Source organism: Hemitrygon akajei, chromosome 14 (genome assembly GCF_048418815.1).
Source record: "Hemitrygon akajei chromosome 14, sHemAka1.3, whole genome shotgun sequence".
Taxonomy (NCBI): domain Eukaryota; kingdom Metazoa; phylum Chordata; class Chondrichthyes; order Myliobatiformes; family Dasyatidae; genus Hemitrygon; species Hemitrygon akajei.
The window spans coordinates 25,044,970-25,068,794 of record NC_133137.1 but is presented as its reverse complement, the minus strand read 5'-3'; the positions used below and the strand labels follow the sequence as shown (position 1 = coordinate 25,068,794).

The 23,825-nt window shown below is 42.0% G+C and overlaps 1 protein-coding gene across 3 annotated transcripts in view; it reads right to left on the bottom strand.

The window, feature by feature from the left end:
* Positions 1 to 23,825, bottom strand: part of emid1 (EMI domain containing 1) — a 437,271-nt gene that overhangs the window by 23,153 nt on the left and 390,293 nt on the right. For all 3 annotated transcript variants that reach the window (XM_073065698.1, XM_073065701.1, XM_073065699.1), the window contains exons 9-12: positions 13,524 to 13,613; positions 7,436 to 7,488; positions 7,102 to 7,164; positions 4,306 to 4,350 (exon numbers count right to left, since the gene is read on the bottom strand). In XM_073065698.1, the coding sequence (XP_072921799.1) occupies positions 4,306 to 4,350; positions 7,102 to 7,164; positions 7,436 to 7,488; positions 13,524 to 13,613 (251 nt within the window). The remainder of the gene's footprint in view (positions 1 to 4,305; positions 4,351 to 7,101; positions 7,165 to 7,435; positions 7,489 to 13,523; positions 13,614 to 23,825) is intronic.

Here is a 23,825-nt window from a genome sequence, read left to right as displayed (position 1 = left end):
TGCATTAATGTGAAATTCTGGAGCTGCTGCAACTTATTTTCTGCTACTTATCTATTTAACAGATTTTCTATTACTGTCTTGTTTTTATCTACCGCTTTGTTTGATTGCCTGAGAGGAAGCCAAACGGAGTTTCATTGTACCTACGTATGTATAATGACAATAAAGATCATTCAATTCAAAAATATATTCAATGACTTGATCTCCATAGCCGATTGTGGCAATGAATTCCATGGATTCACCACCCTCTGGCGAAAGAAATTCATTCACATCTCTGTTCTAAATGGACGCCACTCTATTCTGAGGCTGTGCCCTCTGGTCCTAGACTTACCCAGTATATGAAGCATGCTCTCCACATCCACTCTATGTAGGCCTTTCAATGTTTGATGTTTCAATGAAAATCCCTCCTCATTCTTCTAAACTCCAATAAGTACAGGCTCAGAGCCATCAGTCATACATTAATTCCCGGAATAACTCTCATAAACCTCTGGACCCTCTCCAATGCTGACATATCTTTTCTTAGATAAGGACACCAAAACTGCTCACACTACTCTGTGTGGTCTCAGCAATGCCTTATAAAGTCTCAGCTTTGGGGTGTACTGTTGAGTTTTGAGATTTTAGTAGTTGTGTGGTTCTACAGAATAAAGGGGTATTCTGTGTTCCAGCTTTGTTCTATCCCCTGGCTTCAGGTCTCATCAGTTGTACAGGTGAGTGAACACAACAGGAGGCAGAAGAAAGGAAATTATAGGCCAGTTAGCCTGACATCAGTAGTTGGGAAGAGGTTGGAGTCCAATATTATGGATGAGGATTTGGGGTATGTGGAGGTACGTGATACAGTAGGCCAAAGTCAGCATAGTTTCCTTAAGGGGAAATTTTGCCTAACTAATCTGTTGGAATTATTTGTGGTAATAACAAGCAAGGTGGACAAAGGAGAGTAAGTGGATGTTGTGTACTTGGATTTTCAGAAGGCTGTTGGCAATATGCTGCATATGAGGCTGCTTAACAAGATCTGATGGTGGTACAGAATAGATACTAGCATGGATAGAAGATTGGCTGATTGGCAAGAAGCAAAGAGTGGGAACAAAGGGAGCCTTTTCTGGTCGGCTGTCAGTGACTAGTGGTGTTCTGCAGTGGTTGGTGTTGGAAGACTGCTTCTCTTCACATTATGTACTATAGATTTGGATGATGGAATTGATGGCTTTGTGGCCAGTTTTGCAGACAATACAAAGATAGGTAGAGGGCCAGACAGTGCTGACGAAGCAGGAGGAGTTAGACAGATGAGGAGAATGGGGATCAGAATAGAGGGACATCCAATTAGAATAAAGATGAAGAGGAATTTCTTCAGGCAGAGAGTAGTGAATCTGTGGAATTCATTACCACATATGGCTGTGGAGGCCAAGTCATTGGGTGTTTGTAAAGTGGAGGTTCTTGATTAGTCAGGGTGTCAAATTTTACAGGGAAAAGGTAGGACAATGGGTTTGAGATTTCTAATAAATCAGCCATGATGGAATGGTGGAGCAGGCTTGAAGGGCTGAATAGCCTAATCTTGCTCCTATGTTTTATGTGTGAAGAGTACTACAGTCAGTCACTGGATCCTTCAGGAGAGATTGAAACACTCATCAACATCAGTGCACATTTCTGAGATTGGGCTTTTGGCTTAAGAGCATGGAGTTGTGCAGAGAAGGAAGTATTGTACTTATACCCTGTTCCGATCCTGCAAAGAGCGGAAAACGCACTCTGCTCTCAAACAGTTTGAGCACAAGTTGAAATAATAAAAATAACAGTGCAACTGGAACACAAGAGGTTCTGCAGATGCTGGAAATCCAGAGCAAGACACACAGAATGATGGAGGAACTTGGCAGGTCAGGCAGTATCCATGGAGAGGAATATATAGTTGATGTTTTGGGCCAAAACCCTTACCAAATGGATTATTTAGATTTTCTTGTCTAATTTGTAACCAAGCTTCATTTACTTGCCTTATTGCTATAGATCTTCATACTTCTGGTTAATAAGGATATCAGTGAGTCCCAGATTTCTTATTAACTATTGTACTAACTCAAGTTGCTTTTTACTATTGACATCTATTTATGGAAGAGCTTAAAAAATTCTACCACTCTGTTTAACTTCACTCAACTTCATCCACTCACCCCACAACCTATGGACTCACTTTCAAGGACTCTTCATCTCACGGTCTTAATATTTATTGCTTATTTTATTATTATTACTTTGCTTTTTGTATTTGCACAGTGTATTGTCTTTTGCACATTGGTTGTTTATCCATCCTATTGGGTGTGGTCTTTCATTGATTCTACTGTGCTTCTTTGTATTTACTGTGAATGCCCACAAGAAAATGAATCTCCAGGTTGTATATGCTGACATATATGTACTTTGATAATAAATTTACTCTGAGCATTAAACTTTGAAATGCTTCCCAATATCTATCACAAAGCACCAGGTGTAATCTTTACCTTTTCTCCAACTGTTAGACTCCCCAAACCAGTGGAAGAGGTTTCTATGGTACCTTCAGTATTAAGTCACCCCTTAACCTTCCTGATATATCTCAAAACAAAATACTTCTAGGTAACATAGGAAGGATAAAAGGTCCAAGTGAAGAAATGGAATAAAAAGATTAAGTAAGTTTATGGAATAGACAATTTACAAAAGAAATAACGCTCTGTAATCTAACTCACCTCGTGGAAAAGGAGAAGTTAAAAAAACAAATGTGAAATAGACAGGGTACAGTTTGAATATATTTTTACTTCCACTGCCTGTGTACAGTTACTTAGAGATTCAGTCACCGATTCCTCTTGGACTACTTTCATCCCACTTAATCTATGACCATTAATCGTAACAAACGAGCCATCCTTTCAGGAGTATTGCTGACTTTATTTGTAGACGTTTGTCATACAGATGTAATGAAATTCAAACTTACACACTGAGACACCTTTGATCATGGAGTTATCATAAATATGCAATGTTTCACAAAAACTGTCTCCATGTATGTGCAATATCTCTTTGAATACATCAGAACTAAGGCTGGTAATTCTTAGGTAACACACTCACTGGTTGTCAGCAACATCTGGCAATTTATAACCACATCACAATGTTGTCTGTTCTGAGGTAAAAGACATGACTTGTTTCTCGTGGTAAAATCGGGCTTTGATTCAGCCAGCTCCATTGAGTTAAGAATTTTGTTATTCTGATAGCTCAAGATGTCTATATATACGGGGTAAAGGATTCTCTGTGCTTTGGTTTCTCTCTGCTGTTAAAATTTTCCATAAAAATAGGCGCACTGAATTGAACATTTATCTACTTGAAACCCATTCAAAGTTCAAAGTAAATTTATTATCAAAGTAGTTTTCTGTCACCATATACCACCCTGAGATTTACTTTCTTGCAGGCATACTCAGTAAGTCCATAATAGAATAATAACCATAACAGAATCAATGAAAGACTACACCAATTTGGGCATTCATCTACTGTGTAAAAGACACCAATCTGTGCAAATACAAAAGTACATAAATAATAGTAATAAATAAATAAGCAATAAATATTGAGACCATGACATGAAGAGACTTTGTAAGTGAGTCCATAGGGTTTGGGAACATTTCAGTGATGGTGCAAATGAAGTTGAGTGAAGTTATCCCATTTGGTTCAAGAGCCCGAAGGTTGAGGGGTAAAAACTGTTCCTGAACTTGGTGCTGTGAGTCCTTAGGCTCCTGTATCTTTTTCCTGATGGCAGCAGTGAGAAGAGAGAAGAGAGTAGTGGTGGTGGTGGGGTGGAGGATTCCCAGATGATGGATGCTGCTTTCCTGTGACAATGTTCCATGTAGATGTGCTCAATGGTTGGGGAGGACTTTACCCATGATGGACTGGGCTGCATCCACTACTTTTTGGAGGGTTTTCCATTCCTTGTGTAAACTTACTTTCATTCAGCAAGGACTGGTGTTAGAGTATTTAGAATCACTGTGTTGCCATCAAGACACATCATTCATTGAAAAGACATGGATTTAAGATTATTAGTTGTGGTCAGAGGTGGGGAGGGAGTGAGGGTAAAATATTGAATCACCAAGCTATGAACTTACTGTTATACCCCTAGTGAGATCCTCCCATCAACCCCAACTTCTTCCCTTGATGTACACTTCTGGCCAGCACTGTCCCCTCCTACTTGATTACACCTTAGTGGTCTGGGCCACCTCGACCATCTGCCACCATCTTGTTACAAGTCAAGATGTACAGCATGCACAAATCAAACTGAGTTAAAAGAATGGAAAAACAGTCCTGAAAATCTGGTAGGATCTAACTTACTGTTTCTCCTTTGTAACCTCTTTCTCCAGGATATCCAGAAGGGCCCTGATGGAGATAGAAACACAAATTTCACTCATGATGCAGCCACTAGATGGAATAGAACAGAACAGAACTTTCCTGTCATTGCTCAAGACAATGAGATTGCGGTGCTACTCAAGTCTGTGATATTTACAATGCATGCGGTTACGGATTAATTAAAAAAAAATCCCACAAATGGTGAGTCACAAAGCTACATCGTTATTTAAAATATAGGGTTGGCAGCAGCAAAGAGCAGAAACTAGATTCGGACAGAGCTGGCTGATGAGAAAGGGTAAAACAAAGTTAGCCTTCATGCTTGGAAATCTCTCATTGAAAGTATTCTCTTTGAAAGCAGTCACATCAGAATCAGGTTTAATATCACCAGCATTTGTCATGAAATTTGATAACTTTGTGGCAGCAGTACAATGCAATATACAATAATAGAGAGGGAGAAAAAACCGTGAAATATAGTGTGTTTTACTGTTCATGAGTTCAATGTGCATTCAGAAACCTGATGGTAGAGGGGAAGAAGCTGTTCTTGAATTGTTGAGTGTGTGTCTTCAGGCTCCTGTATGTCCTTCCAGACAGTAGCAATGAGAAAAGGGCATGCCCTGGGTGATGGGGGTCCTTAATGATGGATGCCAGCTTTTTGAGGCTCTGCTCCTTGAAGATGTCTTGGATACAACGGAGACTAGTGCCCATGATGGAGCTGACTAATCTTACAACTCTATGCAGCTTAGTTTGATCCTGTGCAGTAGCAGCCCCCACCCCCCAAACCAGACAGTGATGAAGCCAGTTATAATGCTCTCCACGGTACATCTGCAGAAATTCACGAGTGTTTTTGGTGACATACCAAATCTCCTTAAACTCCTAATGAAATATAGCTGCAGTCTTGCTTTCTTTATAGCTGCATCAATATGCTGGGTCCAGGTTAGGCCCTCAGAGACATTGACACCCAGGAACTTGAAATTGATCCCTCTATGAAGATTGGTGTGTGATTTGGGGTTAGAAATTAAAGATTTTCAATGCCACAAATGTTTGAAGCGCCAACCTGATGGAACTGGATCATGATATCAAAGTCTTCCGATCCCAGCACACCACAGAGGACCACAGAAAAGGAGGGATAGTGGCACGGACTAAGATCGAGCAGCGGTTGTCTGCACTCACCAAAATGATTCATGTTGTACTTTCCAGCAACAGTCAAGTACCATTAGTCGCTGACCCAAGATCCAATCAGAAGTGAATCAACATAAACGTATGCTTCTGTACTGGCTTACTCACACTGTCAACGTGGTCTATCATAGAGCTGTAGGGAGTGCCACAACCAGTCCAGACTACAAGGACTGCAGTCACTTCTTAATAGTTGCCATTTCAGCTTAGGTCAAACCTGCTGGCTTTTGAGTCCTTGTACAATCTTTCATCATCAGCCTTGTATCAGTACATATAATAAAAAAAATACACTATTTAAAAAAAATAATAGATGGTAGCGTCACTCTCAAGGCAGACAATTCTGGTCTGTCTTGATATTTGGTAAGCTATCTTCTAAACAAAACTTCTCAAAGGGCGGCCCAGTAGCCTGGTGTTTAGCGCATCACTTTACAGCCCCAGTGATCACCAATCGAGGTTCAATTCTATGCTGTCTGTAAGGGGTTTGTACTTTCTCCCTGTGATGGTGCGGGTTCCTTCTGAGTCCCCTGGTTTCTCCCCACATTCCAGCGACATACAAGATATTTAGGATTAGTGAACTGTGGGTATGTTATGTCAGCATTGAAAGTGTGGCAACACTTGCAGGCTGCCTCCTGCACCATTTTCACTGATTTGAAAGGATGTGAATGACGCATTTCACTGTATGTTTCAATATACATGTGACAAATAAAGCTAATCTCTTTAAAAAGGATGAATCTTTATGAAGAAGACAACCTCAGTGTTATAATGTCAGGTGGTCAATTCAAAGACCCAGACAATGAATGGACATCCATATTATAATGTCAATGGTCAGTTCAAAGACCCAGATACAACAATGGGTGGACATCCATGTTATAATGTCAAATGGTCAGTTCAAAGACCCTGACAATGGGTCAACATCCATGTTATAATGTCAATGGTTAGTTCAAAGACCTAGATACAATAATGGATGGGCATCCATGTTGTAATGTCAATGGTCAGTTCAAAGACCCAGACACAACAAAGGATGGAAGTCGATGGTCATTACATGACTTGGAGGAGAATTTGACGGTGATTGTACTGTTCCAATAGAAGGCAGAGATCACAGGAAAGGAAGGTACTGATATGACAAGTAATTATGGCAGCTCACTATTAATTATTGCGCCAAAGTATCATCTAATATTGAGAGGTTTGTCACTGTGATGATGACCGAGTCTTACTTTTTATGATCAAGACATAACCTGAGCAATTTTTACACGGTCAGGTATGTGTAAGTTCTCTATTTGTATTGGAATAGCTCAGTCTTGCAGCACAGTTAGCACAGATCACAAGTCTTCAATACCACAGCAGAGGTGTTTTCAGGACCCACGGCTTCTGTGATACCTAGATCACATACCATGGACAGTGAGTCAAATTAGCTGGCATAGGTAATGGTGGGGAGGTAGAGGACAAGTATCATTCACCTGGCACTTCTGCATGAAGGTGCATGCTCGAGGTCTTATTTCTTCTCTCATTGAATCAGCTAGAACAGCAATTACTGTTCCACTCCCAAATTGCACTTTTGGTACATTGCTCATGTTGTGCTCCAACTACAGGGACATAAACGCTACTTACTCGGTCTCCTTTTTCACCTTTAGGTCCTTCTAGCCCTGGTAAACCCGCTCGTCCAGGCACCCCCTGTGCACAAAAAGGTATTTTAGAAAAAAGATATGGTACTCATTCAGTGACCTAATTCAGTTACCTAGTTTTCTTTCTCTAGGAAATGATTATGTCGTTGATTTATCACAGCCAAATCATTTAATGAGAAGACAGACCTCACTACTCATTTTGTGCTATATTATGTTTCAATTATATGTTTTTGAGAAAGGACATGAGTCACTATGTGACAAGGAGTGGATATGCTGTGAAATTGGAAAAATTTCGGCACAACTACCCAGTGATGACTTACATCTTTTCCGGGAGGCCCAGGTGGTCCTATTGGTCCTTGTGGTCCGGGTGAACCTAAACGTTTTCAAAAAAACAATCCTTAAATCTGATAGGTATACAAAACCTGCCCAAATATTAAATACTAAAAGGAACAAATGTAAATGTGTGAAAAGGATCAGATATAATGGTTTTTATAGATTTCATTTAAATTTGCTGAAACAATACTGAACACACAGTTCATACCCAGTGATCTCCTTAATGCCTTTAACCTCCATACCAGATGTTCGTGACCTGGGGTGGATGGATTCCTTGCTTAATAGCATTGTTCTATGGCATAAAAAAGGTTGGGAACCCCCTGCTCTATACAATAATGACTCTTCTTTGTTGTATATCAGAACTTCTTTGTTGGGTGAGTTATTTGAAATGAGTGAAAGGCACAGTCACAGAATGGTACTGTGGCCTGATGACAGAAGCCGACAGCAGCTCCGTGATATTAGGCGGACGGTGGGAACACCAGAGCGACCCCCCATTCTCATATCTACTGAAAACTGACCCATTGGCAGCAGAGGACAATAAGCCTCATCTCACATAACTGTACAGCTGTTATTTCAGCATTAATCCTAGTCACTAAGACATAGATAATACATTAAATTATTAACAAAGGTACTTAGTCCATGAAACAGCATACAGAGGCAGCCAGCATCCTTCTTATAGTTGTTTTCTTTTCTAAACATCCTTGACCTGGTTTCTTACCAAACCCTGTTCCAATACTAGCTTCTTTAAAGAGAAGCTTTATTGTCCATTAAAGGAATTATTGTCCATGGACATACATTACTTATGTCCTTTAAGTTTAGTGCTTCCTTCTATATTGAAAAATGGAAGAAAATAAAACTTCCAGATAGCTCTCCATTACCTATATCTTCTACTTTGGCATAAAGTCTTTGAAATATCGTAACATCTTGCTCTGTGTGGTTAGTGGTGCATTCTGCCATATTTTCATTAGTCAAACAACTGTCTCGTGCGGTCTTTGAAGGATGGTCCTATTACTTTGAAATGGGATTCCCTCCAGTGCCATAACCCATAGTGGGGTGTGTGCTTAGCTACCACATCCGATGTAGGTGTGACATGGACTTCAACTTTGCTGGGTCCATTTCTCTTAGCTGTGGCAGGTGATTGACACCTTTACAGCAGCACTGTGTTTGTCTTCTTTTGGCCGTGTTTAACTGTCCTACACATTTTTACACTGCTCTTCGTCTCTCATATTGTTGTACTGCACAAGCTAGGACTCAGCTTCGAAGGCACTCTAGAGTACAGTATTCTCCTCCATTCCAGTGCACTGTGGAAAGTGAGGTAACATCATCCAAGGATCAAGCTGCCATTTGCTATTCACAGCATTGTTTACAGTAAGCCATGCTCAATACTTAACATGAAAGTATCATAACACAGGCTCTTTATTCACTTGATCAATAGTTTGTGTGTGTCCAATCAACATCACTTTCAACAGCCTCCTTGGTCAGTTCTCTGAATGGCTCACACAGTTCGTCCCATTGGAGATGATTTGAAACACAGGCAACATTTTCCTCTTTTAATGTTCTACACTTGGCTGAATTTTGCTGGAGCTGGCTTCAGGCCATCTCTGCAGAACAAATCATCGTGAAGGAGGCTTCCTGCTTTTGAATTTTAGTTTTAGCTTATCCAACCTCTGTTACTTGCACTTGGTCATCAGGGCTCTCAGCTTCTGGTGTTCGTGCAACTCAACCTCTTCCACTGTTTCTCATTCTCCAGAGGCCAATGCGTCACCCGCTGAGATTTTTACCAGACTGAGACCCTGAAGCACATCATCTCTGCTGATTTTCATTCTGTTGATTCCAGAATTGCAAATGATGTATTGAAACAGGTTAAATACGAGCTTTTCACATTAAGCTTTTCATGTCAAGATCCATTCCTTCCTTTCAGTACTGCTCTCGTCTGCCAGAACATCTTCTTTTCCTTTTATAGAGCAGTGGCCCTTTTCAGACTCCAGCAAGGTCTCATTATTCTAGGTAAGTTGGAAGTTTGACCTCCGAATATACACAAGACTGAATAATCAATGAGTAGGGGTGACCTGACTCCTCACCATAGGTCTCTCCAACTTAGACTTAAGCCTCGGAAACAGCCCTTAACAACCTCTTTAGCTCCTCAGACACGGAGAAGTTTTCACTTTCCATATACCCTATTCCATGATTGATTGAGATACAGCATGGGATAGGCCCTTCTGTCCCTTTGGCTCACGATGCCCTGCAATCCCCCGATTTAATCCGTGCCTTATCACAGAACAATTTCCAGTGACCAATTAATCTACCCGCTGGTGTGCCTTTGGACTGTGGGGGGAAACCGGGGCACCCAGGGGTGACCTACACGTTCATGGGAAGAACGTGCAAACTCCTTACAGACAGCAGTGGGAGGAATTGAACCCAGGTTGCCTGTACTGTAAAGCACTGTGCTAACCACTACACTACTGTGCTGCCCATCATCTGTCAGCTGTGCAGCTAAAGTGATTAATAACCTTACTGATCCTGCCATGTTGAATCTTCCTCAGCCTCAGCCGCTTTGTCCAGGTACGGGTCTGATACTTTCCTGCCCTCCGATAGTCAAATCCACATTGTCACTCGCTTGAGCTTTTTGGGTTTAACACCTTCAGAGACCAAGCCTCAGCTGGATTTAGTGTGATCAAGTTATACATTGAAAGCTCATGACTGGTTCAATTTCAGCTGTCCTGTCTCAGAGTTGATGGTTTGTTTCTGGTGAGCATTACACATTGTTACAGCGTCCAGTTGAAATCTCATTGACTGTCCTTGTACCAACCTCTTGGCATTGACGTAGCTAGTGGCTGTTTCTGTCTCTGCATTGACATTTTTGGCGCCAGTTACATTGCTGTCAAATAGTATTCTAAATCTAGCCATGCCTCCTTTCACACACATGTCATTTTAACCACTCCACAAACTCTCAATTCCTTTCTCATCTTTACTTGTTAAAGTAAATCATTTCCAAGTCCACATCGTGCATATTCGCATATTGGACGATTCTATTTCAGCCACTGTTGTTGCTGTTCATTATACAGTATTTGTAACAATCTAAATAACTCTGGCAATAGTTTCTTTTTTCTACTTATGCTTGTCTTGTCATCCACCGTTTCCAGCTTAGCTTTAGACGACTCTGTGGCTTTCTTACTCTTTAGCAGAATCAAGTCTTTCTTATGGCAGTTCCTGCTACATAGACTCTATCAAATCCTTCAAAGCAAGTAGATGTTTGCTACACCCCATAGGTAAAATTAGGAACATAATCAACCTAGAACAGTACAGCACAGGACAGGCCATTTGGCCCACAATATTGTACTGAACCAGCTAAAAAGCAAATCAAAACCACCCAAACACTAAACCCTCCCACCTACACCATGACCCTATCCCCCCAATCTTCCTTACATCCACGTGCCGAACCAAACGTCTCTTAAAAGTCTCTAATGTATTTGCCTCTACCACCATTCCAGGCATCCACCACTTTCTGAGTAAAGAACTTACCCCTCACATCCCCCTTGAACCTACCCCCTCTCACCTTCATTGCATATCCTCTGGTATTAGGCATCTCTACCCTGGGAAACAGATACTCTCTGTCCACTCTATCTAAGCCGCTCATAATCTTATAAACCTCCATCAGATCTCCCGTCATCCTCTGGCGCTCCAGAGAAAACAGCCCAAATTTATCCAGCCTCACGTGATAGCACATGCCTGCTAAACCAGCCAGCATCCTGGTAAACCTCTTCTGCACCCTCTCCAAAGCCTGACCATCCTTCCTACAGTGGGGTGACCAGAAATGTACGCAACACTCCAGATATGGCCTAACCAGTATTTTATAAAGTTGCTGCATAACCTCTTGATTTTTGAAGTCAATGCCTTGACTAATGAAAGCAAGCATTCCATAAGCCTTCTTAACCACATTACAGACCTGTGTCTATAAGGAGATATGAACTTGGATCGCAAAGTCCCTCTGTTCAGTAGCACTGTTAAGGATCTTGCCCTACCAGGGTGCAATACCTCATATTTATCTGGGTTAAACTCTATCTGCCATTTCTCAGCCCTGTTTTGATAAACCATTTGCAATTTTGGAACGAGCAGTGCAGCAGAGAAATTTCAGCAGAGATACTGTGTGCTTCAAGGCCTCGGTCTGTTAAAAATCTCAGCTGGTGATGTATTGGGTCTGGAGCAAGGCCTTTAAACCTGTGAAAAAGCAACTGTGCGCTGACAACCATAGATCTGTTAATAGTATCAATGGATTCCTCTTGCTCCTGGTTGCATTTGAGTAACCAGTAAAGGTCAACTGATTCACTTATAGACAATTTGTAAAATGCTTGTAATGCATCAGAATCATTCTCCAGGGCTTTATGATACAATCCTCTGCTCTTGTGGCCAACGAGATGCATAATATCTCTAATTACCTCTGGCTGAACTTCCACATCTAATTCAATATGCTGTTTCAGGTCCCCCTGCCATTCTTTCCATTCTTCAGGCAAGTTACTTGCATGAAAATTTGGTGCCTTGGCTGTGTTTATTTGCCCTATTCTGCATCGTCCCAATTGAATCACAGAGCTTGTGATCTCATACCAGGATCCATGTGTTCTCCCCAATGGAAAGGATCATCCCTGGTTTAGTATTCCAATCCAGGCCTGCGTTTGAATTAGATTTTTCCGTGAAATGGCAAGTCCAGCGTCATGCTTTAGTAGCTTTCTTGGGAAACCAGAAATAATAATTTGATGGCGGGGTGGAGATATGTCTACCAAAGGAGGTGTAAGATGCTCCTTCCTTCCTCTAGCCTGCAGGTCACCCTTGGGTGCAGGTGTACCCCCCCCCCCCCCGCACCACCGAGCAGGGTCATATGAAGCCATGGGAGCAGCTGGTGGATGGTTGGATGAGCAGCTGGTACATTTCACAAGTCCTGTTTATGTGACCACTAATCTTTTAAGAGTATTGATAACGGCTGGGGTCACCCGTCTTATAAAGACACTGCCCAGAAGAAGGTAATGGCAAGCCACTTCTGTAGAAAAAACCTTACAAGAACAATCATGATCACAGACCATGATCACCCACGTGTTACAACATGGCACATAATTAACAAACGATCATTATTAATGAAAGAACCTACAGAGAAATACATATGACAAATATGCAACAGACACAAAATGCTGGAGGAACTCAGCAGGCCAGGCAGCATCTATGGAAAAGAGTAAACAGTTGAGGTAAACAGGACTGATGAAGGATCTTAGCCTGAAATGTCGACTGTTTACTCTTTTTCATAGATGCTGCCTGGCCTGCTGAGTTCCTCCAGCATTTTGTGTGTATTGCTTAGATTTCCAGCATCTGCAGAATTTCTCTTGTTTATGACAAATATGTTACAGTTACAGTTGACAACTGCTAACAGTGTAAGACAATTATACTATAATGATAAATTGCAAGCTAACTTAGTTATTGAATAGTTAGGCTTAATTAATGTGTTTCCTCTTTCCCAATGATTTTTTCCCCCAGAGATCCAGGCTAAAGTTGATAAAGCATAAATATATAAAGCCATCTGGTCCAAATCTATTGCTTTTTTCACATCATGGTAAGTGAAGTTTTAGCATGCATATAAATTCAGGTTTTCTTTTCTGATATGTAATTCACTTTTATATCCATGAATAAACATTATACATTTCTCAAAATAAAACTTTTCAAGAATACATCTTCTTCATTACAATTTTCTTTTTCACTACCCCTTTAGTAAGCTTCCACAGAAGCCTGTCACCAGCCTTGGTGCTAAAAACATACTAGCAACACTCACATTGATCATGCTCCGAGCCTATGGGGAGTGACAAACAACTGCATAACACAAATAGCAGCATGGACTTGCTATATAACTAGATGGCAGATACAAAAATTAACCAATGCCACTTCAGATTTCATTATTTAATTATCAGTGCACTCACGAAATTCTATCCCCACAATATTATTTTAAGGCCGGCCCAAAGGATGGAATTTTATTGGAGCACCGAGCAATTCAATAGGGAAATGGAAGATAACGTGTGATTATGGTGCAAAACTCACCCATAGGTCCCATAGGCCCAGGTGGTCCTGGTGGCCCTCGAACACCAGTTACAACTGTGTCTGTGAAGGTATTTGACAAGACGGAATCACCTGCGGCAAAGAATAATTCTGTCACTATAATCTACATTGCAGCTTGGAGAGTTTCCTTTCACACAAAACTTCACTAAAACCTTTTGTGGCTCAGCCTGGACGTTTGTTGATGCAAACGTGTACCTTCCTCTTTAAACCTTCTTGTTAAAAATTCCTTGCCTGAGGAGGGATTCTTCACGACAGGTCTGGACGGCATGAGTTATTCCCTCTGTCAACCATTACAGCCAAATGGAGCCTGTCTTAACTCTGTTCACTGACTAAAAGGATACTCTGCAAATCAACCAGGTGATAGACACCACGGCCATTTTAGAGGACCAACGTCAGCTAACTCAGCCCAGTGGGCAGTGGATGGAAGTTCTTCCTCATTTCTCTGACAGAGTTCCACATTATTGCATAACTAAGTTTCCAAAATGAGCCATTGAAACTGTTGCTGTACAGAAAATGACCAATTACACTAACCAGCCAAGATTTTGCTTCCTGAATACTTTTGGGTGTATTTTATGAATTTTGGGCTGCTGGTCATGAAAATCATCATGGAAGTTCCCTAGCACGCACCATTTAACAAAATTGCATATGTTTGTTATTTCAAGACAAAATAACTGATGTCAAGATGAAGGAAGGTTCGTCCACAAATCAAACAGGTCATCAATGACAGGCATGTCAAAGAACTTCGAGTGGGACTGGAGAAAATCACATGGAAAGCATTCAAGGATATTGTTGAAAATTTTCTAGGTAACTACAAAGCACCAAACTATGTGCAGCTTCAAGCATATGAAACCATGAAGTGCAACATGTCACTAAAGATACATTTTCTGCATTCCCACTTACACATTTTCACTGCAAATTTTGGCACTGTCAATGACGAGCATGCTGAAAGGTTTCACCAGGACATTGCAGTCATGGACAAACGGTATCAGGGCAACTGGAATCCATCAATGTTGGCTGATTATTGTTGGATACTTAAGCAAGAAGCCTCAGGCACTGAGTACAAATAAAAATTATCAACAAAACATTTTTAGCTTAGATGAACTATTGCAAAGTGTTATGCAATTAAATGCATTATATTCAATAAAAGTTAATTTCTTGTTTCTCCGAATTCCTACATGGTACAAGTAGTCTGAAATTATACTTATGTTCAGCTTCAAGCGGACTATCATAAACAAAAAAAATTCTGAGGAAGCAACACTTTCGAAAAATTTTGTTGTCCAGTGTTATAAAGACACAGAATATGCCACCCATGCTCTAGTGATATGGCTCTGGTGATTGAGGTACCCCTGCCTGTATAGAGTAAGTTCATACGTTGTTAATTACCCTTCAACCATCAGGCTCCTGAACCAGTGTGGATACCTTCACTCACCTCAACACTGAACTGATTCCACAACCTTGGACTCACTTTCAAGGGCTGTACAACTCATGTTCTCAGTATGTTTATTTATTTTCTTATTATTAATAATAATATGGGGCAGCACAGTAGTTGTTAGCACAACACTTTACAGTACTAGTGACTTGGGTTCAGTTCCCGCTGCTGCCTGTAAGGGGTTTGTACGTTCTCCCCGTGACTGCGTGGGTTTCCTCTGGGTGCTCCGGTTTCCTCCCACAGTCCCAAGACATACCGGTTGGTAGGTTAATTGGTCATTGTAAACTGTTCTGTGATCAGGCTAAGATTAAATTGGGGGGTTGTTGGGCATATATGTACTTTGATAATAAATTTACTTTGAACTTTGTTTCTCCTATAGAAAACTAGTCATGGAGGTAAAGCAAGAGAACTTCTTCCACTAGACAGCACCAATGGAAGATAAAGCAACTATGCATATTTCAGAAAACATGAACCAGTCAAGGCATTCAGTATTTTTAATAAAAGCAGAAAGTAATATATCATCAGAGCTTTCACCAGTTCTAATGAAAAGGCATTGGATTAAAATATTAACAGATTCACAAAGACCTCCTGAGTTTTTCCACCATTTTATTTCAGATCTCCAACATTTGCAATACATCACTTCTTTTGTCAGATTTATTATCCCTTCAATAACTGACATAACTACAGTAGAGCTTGGCTTGCCCCCAGCTGGCAATATGCTTCTTCAATACAATATTTATATGGGAAAGTTTTCACTTGTTACGCCATGTGGGAAATAATTATCCACAGCCCGACAACATATTTTAAATACAAATTAATTCATAAGGAACATTCACTGTTAAAACAGTAGTTCAGTGGTTCAGTTTAATATCAGGGAATATCAGTTATGCAACCTGAAATTCTTACTCTTCACAGACATCGATGAAACAGAGAAAACCCTATGAATGACAGAAATGTCAGAACCGCTAAGTGCCCTCCCCTCCCATGAACAAGCAGCAGCAAGTGCATCAACATCCACCCCACTTCTTGCTCCAGCAAGAGTACCCCCCCCCCCCCATCCACCATGCAAGCAATAGCAAAACACCCCTAGAAAAGACCATGATCTAGAGTCCATCAGAAAGCTAGTCCATAACCCAGCACCTCGGTATCACAGACAGTCTCTCTGAGAGACAGGTTGCTCCTGCAACAGAACGAGACTGGGACACCAGCAGCTCGTTGTTTCGATGTTACAACCTTCTGCGTCGCTTTGAGTCCCCCTACTCAAGGACTGAGGGGCTCTCACCATCGAAGCAAAGCACAAAATAATGAAGCAAAAAAATCATGAATGTGGCCACCCAGTTCTTCCAGCTGCAGTCATTTTCTCTGCCCTAGCCATTTTCCGCTCATTCTTCACTCTCTTTAATATTCATTTTGTTCATTCAGCTGACTAAATCTCCTTTAAAATGTCCTGCTGAAACTGAATCTGTGACACCTGCACCTTTCAAAAAAATTGGTTTCCCACTTCAATATCAATTTCCTTTGCTGATGAATATTTTTTAACGGAGTCTTGTGACTTGACTGTAAATTTGCTTGAAGATCACTAAAAGTCAGATAGAAAGGGAACTTGCAGGTAAGTTTTTAATTTTTAATTTTTTAAAGATTTGTAGGTATACAGCTCTTCCAACCCAACAAGCCCAATTACACCCATCTGACCTACTCAATTACAGGTCTTCAGGATGTGGGAGGAAACCCACACAGCCACGGGGCGAACGTACAAACTCCTCACAGGCAGAGGCTGAATAGAGCCCATGTCACTGGCACCATGATAGCATTACGCTAGGCGCCAGCATGTCATTTTTCTTTAAACTTTTTCACATTCTCTTCTGTTCAGTCACCTCCATCATTCAATCTCATCTTAATGCAACATCGTGCCTCTCTCACAGGAATCATTAGTAAAGGTTCCCGTCCATCCATTCAATTTATAAAATCACTTGCTTTTCTTTCTTCTTCCTTTGTGAAGTGAGAACCAACCCCCACCAGGGGACAAAAAACTGGGGGTGAACTATTGCTCTATTGCAAATAATACTTGGGGAACCCAGAGGGTAACCAGCACAATTGAAGGCAGGACCATTGGAGTTAGGGACCTCAAATTACTTGAAATGAGAATTCCCTCCTTCCATATACTCACACTAGTTAGTGTATGTAAAGGCAGCAATGAATGAAAAATTACCATACCTATAATGGTAATATCAAGTAAAAACTGAACATGCAGGAAACACTCAACAGGTTTGATAGCATTGGGGTAAAGAGAAATATATTACTGTCTAAGGGAGGGAGGGAGGAAGAGAGAGAGCGATGGACAGTGAGAGTGAGAGAAAGAAAGAGAGAGAGAGAAAGAGAGAGAGACAGATATAGTGAGTGAGAGGAAGAGAGATATGAAAGCTATCAGCTATACTTTATTGATCCCAAAGGAAATTACAGTGTTACAGTAGCATTACAAGTGCCCAGATATCCAAATATTAGAAATAAGAAAGAATAAAAAACAAATTACCTCAAGCAGTATAACAGGAAGGAATCATCATTTTCCCAGCTATAGGTTGACTCATTATAGAGCCTAATGGCCAAGGGTAAAAATGACCTCATATTGTGCTCTTTGGAGCAGTGTAGTTGTCTTAATCTATTACTAAACGTGCCCCTCTGTTCAGCCAAGGTGGCATGCAGAGGGTGAGAAGCATTGTCCAGAATTGCCAGGATTTTCCATAGTGTCCTTTGTTCTACCACAGTTAAGGGTAGATAGCCAGAGAAGATACAAAGGAATAATAAAAACGCGAAATAAATGTTGATGCTGAGATATATCCTGGGGAAACATCATCAGTGATGTAACCTGAGGTCATTGGGTGTTTCAGGTCTTCCAACATCAGCCACTCTCGCCCTGGCAACCCAGCCAGGGTTGATCAGGCTTGTGTCCCAGCAGCATTGGTCAACAGTTCACACCTCTCGATCCATAGACACCTGGCGGCTTGTTCAGCAGCCTCTGTGACGGTCCTGATAGCTCTTCTCTTCACAGCCCTCATAATGCCGAGGAGAGAGAAGGTTCTTCAGAGCGAACAGCCAGCAAAACCTCTACACCACTCTTTCTATAGGTTCACATTGTGCCCTCCAATCCTGTCTCTGGCACTGCTCTATCAGCTCCAGGTATTTGGCTTTCTTACGCTCAGACGCCTCCTCAATCTGGTCTTCCCAAGGCACTGTCAGTTCTACCATGACCCTGCTTCGAGGTTTCTGACAGAATGATCATCTCAGGCCTCAGGGTATGAAGTCAGGGAATCTTCCACACAGGATATTTTCCTTCTTCTTGAACCCTTCTGCCATAACCTACAGAGACCTTGAACACAACTCATCTATGTTCTCCTCTCAACCCTTCTCTTCCTGGATACTGCAAGGGGCCTGATTCCACTCCATTTCTTCAGCCCCAGGCTTTGCATATCATCCTTTATGACTATTATCATTTCCAATGAGATTCCATCACCAGGCACATTTCTCCCTTCCCTTTCAACAGGCTGAAGTGACCATTCCCTTTCCGACTCCATGATCCAGTCTCCTACGTCCCCCAGCCTTCCCCTTCTCACAACAACTTCCACTGCAGGAATTACAGGAGCTGACCCTTTAACTCTTCCCTTCCTCTATCCAGGGACACGAGTGGTTTTCCCAGGCGAGGCAGCGATTCACTTACAGGTGCTTTGCAGGGCTGCTAGGGGAGAAGAACATCAGAATGGAACCTCTGAACAAAGGGCTGCCCACCCTAAACCCCTTCAGTCAGTAACCCCCCTTCATATGCTCCTTTGTGCGCTGGTCACAGAATTTGCCTCTAGACAAGACCAAGTCAAATGGTCTCAAGGGCTAAGCATTGGTCTCATTGCTAAGAGCATTTCTACCATTAGAGCAGTCAGCCTTGAACTTTGCTGAAACCGCAGGGTCGTGCCACTCAGGGTTGCCAGGAAGAGGAAGAGCAAACTCGTGTAGTTACTCAAATCTTATGAAGATAGCTGATATCACAATGCTACACTATTTTGCTTCCTTGCATCCCATGGAAGCATCATCTGCTGACTCAACAGCACCCGGCTCTTGAACCAAACTACACTCAACTTCACTTGTCCCATCACTGAAATGCTCCCACAGCCAATGGACTCACTTTCGAGGACTCTTCATCTCATGTTCTTGATACTTATTGCAATATCTATTATTTATTTATTTTTGCATTTGCACAGTTTATTGTCTTCTGCACTCTGCTTGGACGCTGTAGTAGACGGGCGGTCTTTCATTCATTCTGTTATTGTTAATATTCTATTGGTTTATTCAGTATGCCCACAATAAAATGAATCTCAGTGTTGTATATGATAGTAAACTTTGAACACTGAACTTTGACATTATCTGATCTTTAAATGATACATGGTGAAGAACAATCTAATTTGTGTGGCATAGTGGGATGAGAATTGTGTAGAATGGATGTTCCAGATATCATATGGAATACTCCCAAATTTCTACTATGGCTTTGACTATTAATCGTGATGGGGATACCTTTGCCATGTTGAACGTGAAGGGTGAACCATTTAACCAGTTAAGGGACAAGCCAAGCTACTTGGAATGACTTGCTCGCTATTTGTAACTTTTGCCTGTTGGCGAAATTACCTTAATAATTCTGGATATACATTATACTATGCTTAAAACCTTTCTTCCAAAAACTGTTTCCAAATTAAGGAAGAGGTAAGTTTCAGGTCAAACGATTATGCAGAAGTGGCATCATATAAATGACTGAAATTCATCATCATTATGGGCCATGTCATATGACATCATCATTATGTGCCGTATTGTATGATATGGGTGATCATGGTCTCATGATCATGATTAATCTTAGCAATTTTTCTGCAGAAGTGGTCACCATTGCCTTGTTTATAATACAGGTGACCCGAGACATTATCAATACTCTTCAGAGATTGTCTGCCTTGTGTCAGTGGTCGTATAACCAGGGCTTGTGATGTGCACCAGCTGCTCATACGACCACCAATCACCTGTTTCCATGGCTTCACATGACCCTGATTGTGGGGCTGAGCAGGTGCCACACCTTTCCAAGGCGTGACTGGCAGGTGGAGACGTATCTCCACTCCGCCACCCAAGTTACAGCATGAAAAATTTACATAACTAGAACAGTAAGACGTGCCAAGTGCTTCACATCTCTGTCATAAAGCAAAATTTGACATGGAGCCAAATATAATAGTAAGATGTGGTGAGTGAGTTAAAGGAAAAGTGAGATAGAGAAATCCATGGAGGAAATCCTAGAGGTGAGGAACAGACAGCCAAGAGTGCAGGTGACACTGATAGAGCATAGGATTATCTTACATGGTGAATCACAGAAAATTCTTAGTCCAAGTGGAGGCTATTCAGCCCATTAAAATCTTGCTAGACCAAAAAGAGAAACCTCCAGCAACATACTACTTTTAAGGGCCCTTGGCCTTGCAGTTCACGGCTCTTCAAGTCTACACACGTGTAATTTCAATGTGATGAGGGTCCTGCTTCTACCACCCTTTCAGGTGGTAAGTTCAGATCTCAACCACCTGTAGCGACTACTTAAAAACAAACTCAAAGTTGCTGAGAGGCTAGGTGAGGGAGTATTGCATTGTATGACGTGCTTCCAGCTATCTGAATTTCAAGTCGAAAAGCACATCTAATTCTTTCTTCAAACCAACAATAAAATCATTCGACTCTTCCGTGATTCATGTAAGACAAAAACAAGCGCGATGAGTGTAATTGGATCAAATTTAAATAAAGACAAGCAGTCAACAAAAAATATGTACCCCTACTCACCCCCTCTCTATATTTTTATTTGTTTAGATACAGCGAGGAATAGGCTCATCCGGCCCTTTGAGCCACGCCACCCAGCAAACTGTCGATTTAATCTGAGCCTAATCACAGGACAATTTACAATGACCAATTAACCTACCAACCAGTACGTCTTTGGACTGTGGGAGGAAACCTGAGCACCCGGAGGAAACCCACAGGGTCATGGGGAGAACATACAAACTCCTTACAGGCAGCGGTGGGCTCTAAGCCGTCATGCAGGTGAACAGGTGACTATATTCATTTATTTCTATCACCACCCAAACCCACGTGACAAATTAGTTTAACCCAAAGTGAGGATACACAACACAAACTAATAATAAGCAGATAAGTGACTCCTACATGACTCGTGGGTGAAGGGACATTAGATGTTCAGACATCAATCTTCTATCACACTTTCCGGTTTCATTTCTCCTTCCAGAGAACAAACTCCAGCCCCCCCCCCCCCCGTACCTCCTCCCACACGTCCTCTATTCCCCACCCTAACCTTTCACTTCTTCTTGCCTGCCTATTATATCACCCAGCTCCTATCCTCCTTCCCTTTCTCCCATTGTCCACTCTCTTCTCCTATCAGGTTCCTTCTTCTCCGGCCTTGACCTTCCCCACCCAGCTGGCTTCACCTATCACCTTCCGGCTAGCCTCCTTCCCCTCTCCCTCCACTTTTTTATTCTGGCATCTTCCCCTTCCTTCTCAGTCCTGAAGAAGGGTTTCAGCCTGAAACATCTGCCTGACCTGCTGAGTTCCTTCACAGCTCTGTGTGTATTGTTTTGGATTTCTAGCATCTGCACCCTTTCTTGTTCTATTACACTTTTTGTCTTTAACGAAAGTTGACTCAGGGATCTTGATTCTCATCAGAAGACATCTCAGATCGGGTGCAGGTTATTCTCAAGAGGGAGGGCAAGAATCCAGATGTTGTGGTCCATGTAGGGACCAATGACATGGGTAGGATGAGTGAGGGGGTCCTGCGTAGGGAGTTCAGGGAGTTAGGTGTGAAGCTGAAGAGCAGGACCTCCAGGGTAACAATCTCAGGATTGCTACCTGTGCCACGTGCGAGTGAGGCAAGGAACAGAAAGATTATAAAGATTAATACGTGGCTGAGAGGATGGTGCAGGAGGGAGGGCTTCAGGTTTGTAGATAATTGTGCTTTGTTCCAGGGAAGGTGGGATCTGTTCCGAAGGGACGGTTTACACCTGAACTGGAGCGGTACTAACATTCTTGCAGGGAAGTTTGCTAGTGCTTCTTGGGGGGGGTTTAAACTAAATTTGCAGGGGGTGGGGATCCAGAATGTGAGAGAGGATAGCGAGAGGAAGAATAAAGGACAGGTGGGGACTACACGGTTCCGGAATATTAAGTGTGTAGTAGAGAAAGGTGAGGCGGAACAAGTAATAAGGAGGACACATGTACAGAGGGATGGTCTGACGGAACATGGAGTTAAATGTGTTGAAAGAATAAGTAAATTTAAGAAGGACAACAAAATTCTAGGGGCGTATAGCCCGATGGGAGTTCGGGGAGCTGGGTTAAGCACAATAGGCAGCGATTCAAACAGAGAGAGGAGAAATGGGCTAAAAATTCTGTATCTGAATGCACGAAGTGTCAGAAATAAGGCAGATGAGCTTGAAGCCCAGGTGCAAATGGGTAACTATGATGTTGTTGGGATAACGGAGACATGGCTGCAGGGAGATCAGACCTGGGAAATGAATGTACAAGGGTATACGTGCTATCGTAGGGACAGAAATGTGGGCAGAGGGGGTGGGGTGGCCCTGTTGGTGAGGAATGAGATTCAGTCCTTTGCAAAGGGGGGACATAGGGTCAGGAGAAGTAGAGTCTGTGTGGATAGAACTGAGGAACAGTAAGGGCAAAAGGACCCTAATGGGTGTTGTCCACAGGCCACCAAACAGTAGCATGGATATTGGGTGCAAGTTGAATAGGGAGTTAACATTGGCATGTGGCAAAGGTAATGTTGCAGTAGTTATGGGGGATTTCAACATGCAGGTGAACTGGGAGAATCAGGTTGGTGCTGGACCCCAGGATAGGGAGTTTGTAGAGTGCCTACGGGATGCATTCTTGGAACAGCTTGTACGAGAGCCGACCAGGGACAAGACTATTCTGAATTTAGTGTTATGTAATGAACAGGATTTGATAAGCGATCTTGCAGTAAAGGAGCCATTAGGAGGTAGTGGTCATAATATGTTAAGTTTTTATCTGCAGTTTGAGAAGGATAAGGGCAGCTCGGAGGTGTCAGTGTTGCAGTTGAACAGGGGAAACTATGGAGCCATGAGGGAGGAGCTGGCCAAAGTTGACTGGAAGGGTAGCCTAGCAGAAAAGACAGTGGAACAGCAATGGCAGGTATTCTTGGGAATAATGCACAAGGTGCAAAATCAGTTCATCCCCCAGAGAAGGAAGGATTCAAAGGGGGGAAAGGGGCCACAGTAGTTGACAAAGGAAGTCAGAGATTGCATAGCATTAAAAAAAAGGAAGTATGACAGAGCTAAGGTGAGTGGGAGGACGGATGATTGGGAAGTTTTTAAGGAACAACAGGACTTAACTAAAAAGACAATAAGGGGAGAAAAAATGAGGTACGAATGCAAGCTAGCCAGGAATATAAAGGAAGATAGCAAAAGCTTTTTTAGGTATGTGAAGAGAAAGAAGATAGTTAGGAACAATGTTGGGCTCTTGAAGAATGAATTGGGTGAAATTGTTATAGGAAACAGAGAAATGGCAGAAGAATTTAATGAGTACTTTAGATCTGTTTTCACTAAGGAAGACACAAGCAATCTCCCAGATGTATGGATGGGCCAAGGACATAGGGTAACAGAGGAAATGAAACAGATTGACATTAGGAAGGAAACGGTGATGAGAAGACTGATGGGACTGAAGGCTGACAAATCCCCAGGTCCAGATGGTCTGCATCCTAGGGTACTAAAGGAGGTGGCCCTGGAAATTGCGGATGCATTGGTAATCATTTTCCAATGTTCCTTAGA